At 36.7% G+C, this 7,227-nt stretch overlaps 1 protein-coding gene across 1 annotated transcript in view; it reads left to right on the forward strand.

Annotated features, from left to right (window-relative positions):
- The first annotated feature begins 206 nt into the window (after positions 1-206).
- The window catches only part of POC1B (POC1 centriolar protein B), a 49,563-nt gene continuing 42,542 nt past the window's right edge, over positions 207-7,227 (forward strand). Inside the window, exons 1-6 of the mRNA XM_009882615.1 lie at positions 207-373; positions 1,145-1,324; positions 2,589-2,696; positions 3,581-3,696; positions 4,081-4,214; positions 4,967-5,035. Of these exons, the coding sequence (XP_009880917.1) occupies positions 228-373; positions 1,145-1,324; positions 2,589-2,696; positions 3,581-3,696; positions 4,081-4,214; positions 4,967-5,035 (753 nt within the window). The 5' untranslated portion in view covers positions 207-227. The remainder of the gene's footprint in view (positions 374-1,144; positions 1,325-2,588; positions 2,697-3,580; positions 3,697-4,080; positions 4,215-4,966; positions 5,036-7,227) is intronic.

Here is a 7,227-nt window from a genome sequence, read left to right on the forward strand (position 1 = left end):
TTCTGGTGTCCTTCCAAAAGCCTGGTGTTGGCATTGCTGGCTGCCAGGCCTCTGCTCAGGCCAAGTATCCATTAAAACCCAATAACCGCTCCCTCCCCTTAATACCCACTAAGTTCGCTGGTGAATCCAAATCCATAGTCATTAGCTCTGATTTTTCTGATAACAGTGAGTGGACTCATAATATCTTGTATTTCTTGCCAGCTACCTCCTCTTTGGATAGGTTTCTTATGGTGTGGAAGCTGAAGACACAATGCAGAGCTTACAAATTTGTCGGCCATGCGGAAGCGGTGACCAGCGTACAGTTCTCACCAGATGGGCAGCTCCTTGCTACAGCTTCTCAGGATCGTACTGTCAGACTCTGGATTCCTTGCATGTGAGTATAACTGGGCGATGCTGCCTCTGCATTTCATCAACATGCAATGTGCATATTGCAGTCTTTACCCAAGAAAAATTTCTCTTTCCTTCCCACATTCCTCACTGGGCTTTGACAGAAACAGAGATTGGGAGCACAAGCAACACAGTTCTTTACTGTGTTGCTTTGTTCTTTACTGAATATTCTATAGTTTCCAAAGAAAAATATAGCAAGTCGTAATTTCATGTCTGTAGGACTATGCTTGGTAGTATTTCTCTGGCTTAAAGGATAAATTTCTTTTAATAAGGGTTGCATGGATGCATTTCATTTTGGGGAGACAAGTGATGAAGGAAGCAAAAAAAAAAAAAAGCATTTTTTGGGGAACAAAAAACCCAAACAACTTTGACTTGACTTGTCTTTTTAGCCTGGTCTCAAGTAGTAGTGATTACAGGCTATTCAGAATGATCTTAGACTGATGTTCCTTTAAGTGTTTTGTAGATTATATCAAAAAACATAATCAATTCTTTCAAATGTAGGTAGGCTAGTGCTGCTGGTTAATTGCGCTGTTTTCTAAAATTGGTCATATTCAATACAATTACTTTAAAGTCTGTTATTCTAATATTTAATATACAAATGAGCCAAAAAACATTGGCAGCACTAAGATTTAGCCTGTCTATGTTGCTTTTTTGTTTGGATAAGATTCCAGATATGTTAACTTGAATTTTATGGGTTTTTAAACTCTTTTAGTTTAATATAATTGTGTTTTGGATTGTGGTTTTTTTTTTTTCCTAGTCATGGAGAATCATCAGTACTGAAGGGCCATACAGCATCTGTTCGTAGCGTGAGCTTCTCACATGATGGCCACTTACTAGTTTCAGCATCCAATGATAAATCAATAAAAATATGGAGTGTTCGCCGTCAGCACCTTTTGTTTTCCCTGTTCCAACACACTCATTGGGTTCGCTGTGCCAAGTAAGCGTTCTTTTTGTTCTCTTTGTAAAGAAGCAGAACTCCTAACAAAGTGTTTTGATTTCTTAGGACAAATCAAAAAGGAAAAATCTATGGATGACAAATAATGATCTATCACTAATAATAAAATTTTAATGAATCAGTCTTACACACACATTTTATATATATCTCCTAGCCAAAGTCTGCAAGCTTGCTCTGTGTTAATATATGTACATATTGAATCTGTTGCTGAGTGTTAATTCCTTTGCTTTAAAGGAAAAATAAGGTCTTTGGTGTCTATTTTCAGTCAGTATCCTGTTTGTTTCCCCAGTCCTGTATGTTTTTTGTGCTGTATTAATGTATTTCACAGCATTCACTTGTTTCTAGATTTATTATGCACAGTAGGGGTTTTCTCAACTATTCTTGGAACAGTAGTGGCACGCAAGAATGGTCATGAGTCAAAATGAGTTAAGCTTACGTAATTGGAAAAGGTAAAAGAAATGGTCTTTGTACTGCAAGTTAAGATTCACATTCTATTTAAAGGCAGGGCAGCTCTTCAAAGACAAGAAAAGATTGTTCTTTGCTCTTCTCCCCCCCCCCCCAATATTAATGGAAAATCTGCAGCTGAGAGGCCCAATTTAAATCTCTTGAGAAAGAAATTTAACACTGAAGTGCAGAGCCCTACAAAATTCCAAAGTATCTGATTGTTGAGAAGAAAAATAAAAGCTCTAGGAAATGATATGTGGAAGTTCTTGAACAGTGTTCTAATGTCCTTGTGCAGTTGCTTAATATGAAAAATAATAAGGATTGGTGAAATTACAGACAGATTGATTGTTCTGTTTAAAAACCCATTCTGATAGTCTAGGAATAATCACAAATGTTTTGCTGACAGTCTAGAGAGAACTCACAGGAGAATATATATGTAGGTTAAAATTGAACGCAAGGTTCTACTGTGTCCTCTATGTCTTTTTGCCTATAGTTTTCTATAATAATCTCTTTGGCGTGTGAAATGACAACCTTAGGCTGCTGTTACCTCCCCTCCACCCCTTTCTCTTGGTTATGGATGTTTTCAGTTGGAACTGGTTGTGAAATGGGGGGGAGGAGTGAGGGGAGAAGCTTTTTGGTTTTATTACTCCATGAGAAATATGAGAAATTTGAATGTTCTTTGAATGTTACGTGTTGTAATTCCAAACAGACTTTCTCGGTTCTGGTGTTTTGGTACTTATGTCTCTAACACTAATCTAGGTAGTATCAGTTGTTTAGTAATGTATATGCTTGCATGTTCCAGATTTTCACCTGATGGAAGACTAATAGCATCTTGCAGTGAGGATAAATCTGTTAAGATCTGGGATACAAGAAATAAAATTTGTGTTGATAGCCTCTTAGATTATGGAGGGTAAGTGTTACTACAAAAAAGTGGAAATGTAAATGTGTAGTTTTAATGAGATTAAATTCATGTTTTGTGGTGTTAACCTATATATGTTGTATCTGAAAATAGATTAAACTTCTTCTAACACCCATGTGAACTAAATAATTAATTTCACATTTTTCTAAAGAGGTTAACTGGCTGCACTTATCCTGCTGTTTTCCCATCGCCAAGAAATAAACCAGAGAGAAGTCAGGTTGTTCTTGGATTTTTGAATGTTTTCATCTTTTTCCTCCATTTTGATAATGCTATTTGATATTGGATGCTTGAACAAGAAGAGAAGTTTAAGAATTCTCCACGTGTTGAAAACAGTATTTTGTTAGCCTCAGTGACCTGCCATATTTTGGTTTAGAAAATACTTGCTTTTACTTGTTTGCAGTTTTCTTAAATCTCTTGGAGCCAAAGCTTTAATCAAAAAATACAATGGATTATTAATCTTGTACATGTGCTTTGCTAATTTCATAACTGTTCTCTCTATCCTTTTCCCAAGCTAAAAGGCTACAGCTAGGTGCTCTGTTCTTAGACAAAGTTATTTTACTTGTGGCCTACAAACTCCTTGCAGCACTTTCTTCTAGGAACTTTGTAGTCCAACTGTGAAGGTTTGAGTCAGGATAATTATACTGTCTTTTTAACAAAAGCCAGATAATGCAGTCTGATCTGTCACGCACATCTTGTTTTCTCATGCTTATTTTAGTTGCTTGAAATACATTATTTGAGTTTCCATACATGTGGATTCCATACAAGTTTGTGTCAACTCAGTGTTAACATTGTTTTTTACATACATATAGATATATTTATCTCCAAATATTTCTGTGGAAACATGTCATCAATTTATTTTCATTAATTATATTTAGATTTGCAAATTTTGTGGATTTCAACCCAAGTGGTACATGTATAGCATCTGCAGGTTCCAATCATACAGTGAAACTGTGGGATATTCGAATGAACAAGCTACTGCAGCATTACAAAGGTAAAAACAATGTAGTTTGTATTTTCTTTAGAATGGAGCTCTTGGCAATGAAATGTGATTTATTTAGATTACATGATTTCATTCCTTACTGGTGAAAGTGGACAAACAAGTCACACAGCCATTTTGTAAGTAATCTTTTTGTAGCGTAGCAACCCCAAAAACCCAGACTGAATCCTGATTATTCTTCTGCAATGCTTCTCTTAATTTTTTAGAACAGAACTGAGCAAATACTTTGGGGAATCTGCTGTGCTCCAGCACTTTGGTTGTTTTTCCCTTAAATGAAGTAGGTTGTTCTTTGGGAAGTAGAAAAGAGTGAAGAAATAAAGTGTACGTTTCCTGTTAGTAGATATCTATAGTCTTTGAATATTGTTTTCTGTAAATTAGTTCACAGAGCAGGGGTTAATTGTGTATCGTTCCATCCTTCTGGTAACTATCTCATCACTGCTTCTACTGACGGTACCCTTAAGATTTTGGATCTCTTAGAAGGAAGACTTATTTACACTCTTCATGGACACAAGGTATACACAATAATCCCATTTATATGAAGATCTTAATAGGTTATTCAGTATCTCTTCAAAGTGAAAGTAATATTTATGCCACTGTGTCTTGTATCTCGCAACTTGGAAATAAACTTTAGTGGACAGCAAAGTGTTGTATTAATACATCTTGTCACAAGTGCGTCAGGAAATACATCAATTTTGCCTATGATCATGCAGTTAATCTGTTAATATTGTATGCACGCTTAATGTCAAGTAATAGATCATGTTCTGAATTCATTAGTAATTCACTTTCTTAGCAGTCAAAATCAATTATTTGGCACATTAGTCTGTCTTTTGAAAAACAGTGCTTTCTATGGAGGAGGAAGCTTATGGAAGCTAACTTTTGTGAAGAATGGTAGACATCCCTTTCCTCTTAATACGAAACAAACCCTACTTTTCATAATGAATCACTCAAGTGCATTGTCTTGAGTAATGTAATATGTATTTGATAATTTTTCATTGCACACTTAAAGCATAAAATCTAAGGAAGCCACTATCTTCCTAGTATTGATTGCAGCAATTGTAATGCAGCATCTTACAAAGACGTGCAATATTAACTCTTCAATCAAGTTGCTTTGCAAAAAATTCACTACAGTTAGTGTTTCTTATTTTATTAAAAATGAAAAATCTATTTATATTAGATCATGGCATAAGTGTGTTTGTCTCTGCATTAGAATACTATGATTACAGTAATAGCATAATTTCACTCTATGCTAATTTTTTTCTTTTAGGGACCTGTATTTTCCGTGGCTTTTTCAAAAGGTGGTGAAAAATTTGCTTCAGGTGGAGCAGATGCTCAGGTTTGTGGTATTGTCTCTTTAAAATAAATGTCTTAATTTTTGTTACAGTGAATGGGAGTTAAATATAGTGTGTCACAGTACATGCTAACTACAGTATACTGACATGTATTCTGTTTAGTAGTGTATTATATAGACTTTGTTTTGCCTAAAGTTAAATTTGAGGAGAAAAATGATAAATGCATCCTTTAAAAACTTGATCTTAACTACTTCTGTCCTTACCTTAATATCCAATTGAAAAACCACAATACTAGCCACTTCCGTTTCAAATATTAAAATAAAAGAATGTTTTTTTTTAAATAGAAATATTTAAAGTGTTGCAATTCAGTGTGAACAAAATAGTTGTGTTGCAACTAGCATTAACGCCTACACATTCCATTAGGTTTTCACTTCTTTTAAAGTCACTACTCTGTAATTGTAAGAATTAAGTTGTACTACTGAGAAAACTTTGTCTAGAAAAAAATCTTGTGTTAGCTTTGCTAATTTACACTGGTGAAACAGCAAAGTACTGGATTTTGTACAGCTTGTTTGAGCTGTTTGAGTGTTTAAAACACCAAAACCATTTTAAATTAAACAGCAAATCCTACAATTCACCTTCATCTGCTGTGATAAATCTCATAATTACAAAAAATACTATCGAGCTTGGAATCATTTTTATCGGGTCTTTACATTCTCCAAAAATGAAAGAACTTTTGTAGTCTGAGGCTTAGAGTTCATAGTCTGAAATGTTCCTTAATATTAGTTGTCTCTTTCATTGTTTCCTGTTTTAAAAAGCTAAAAGCTCAAGGTAGACACAGAAAGCCATGCAGTAAAAATGAAGATCCTCTGAATTTACCATAGATCACATTTATATTTTGTGGAGTTTGAAATATGTTTTGTCTAGTAACAGAGACAGTCTTGGAAAATTATAAATCCTTTTCAATTAAAAACTGCAGTATTATTAGAAAAAATGCAGTCGGCTTCTAGTTTTTACTTGATGCTTCAGGTAGCACACTTTCTAGAATGACTTCAAAGCACTCAAAGGAAAAAAAAAAAATTAAATTGCTTTCTATCACAAGGTATTTAGTAAGAAGCAGTGCCAAGACTTGCAGTTACTGGAAAAGTGAAAATGTTAGCAAACTTCCAATATTAATTTTACAAGCAGAAAAAAAAAAACCAAAACCAAAACCAAGAATGGGGACAGCATATTTGTTCCCTGAGCCACTAGTCTAATCTTTTATTTTCTACGCTGAAGGCTTTTTTACGAGACTTTTTGAGTTCCAGAATGAAACTTTCATTCACAGGTTATTTTTTCATCCCTACTTCCCATTGCGGGCAATGACATTGAAAGGAACAGACGAGCTCAGTCTGTTAATATGTGGCTCTGTGGCTGGTGTCACCGCCACAATTTGGGGTTTTTCAACAATGGAATGGATTGGACGGAGGAAGGGTATATTACGGGGTTTGCCCGGGCCCAGCCAATGGATGTTGTACCAAGGAAAGAGGAACAGGGTGCTGGTGAGGGCCTGCAGCCATTAGCTCCAAAATGTGCTGACTATGCTGCAGCATGCTCAAAGTCTTACATAGACGAGCCAGAAGCTTCTGGACAAACAGGAGCCAATGGGGATGCACCGTTAATACACTGCAAAGGAATCCTGCCTGGAGAGCAGCGCAAAGTAATTACAGCTGCTCCAGCCAGGTCAGCCTCAACGAAGACACGGCTGAAGTGCCTCTATGCAAATGCACGTAGCATGGGGAACAAACAGGAGGAGCTAGAGATGTGTGCACACCTCCAAGGCTAGGATCTCATTGGCGTCGTGGAAACTTGGTGGGATGACTCCTATGACTGGAGTGTTGCCATGGCTCTGCAGGAGAGACAGACAGGGTAAATGAGGAGGTTGTGTTGCCTTATATGTTAATGAGCAGCTGGAATGCATGGAGCTCAGCCTAGGGATGGATAAAGAGCCAACTGAGAGCCTATGGGTCAGGACTAAAGAGAAATTGGGAGCAGGGGACATTACAGTGGGAGTCTGCTACGGGCCACCTGACCAAGACGACCAAGTGGATGAAGCCCTTTATAGGCAGATGGGGCGGCATCACGTTCACAGACCCTGGTCCTCATGGGTGACTTCAACCACCCTGACATCTGTTGGAAGGGTAACACAGCCAGGCATAGGCAATCCAGGAGGTTCTTGGATTGCATTGAGGACAACTTC

This window comes from Charadrius vociferus, unplaced genomic scaffold (genome assembly GCF_000708025.1).
Source record: "Charadrius vociferus isolate BGI_N301 unplaced genomic scaffold, ASM70802v2 scaffold72, whole genome shotgun sequence".
NCBI lineage: Eukaryota > Metazoa > Chordata > Aves > Charadriiformes > Charadriidae > Charadrius > Charadrius vociferus.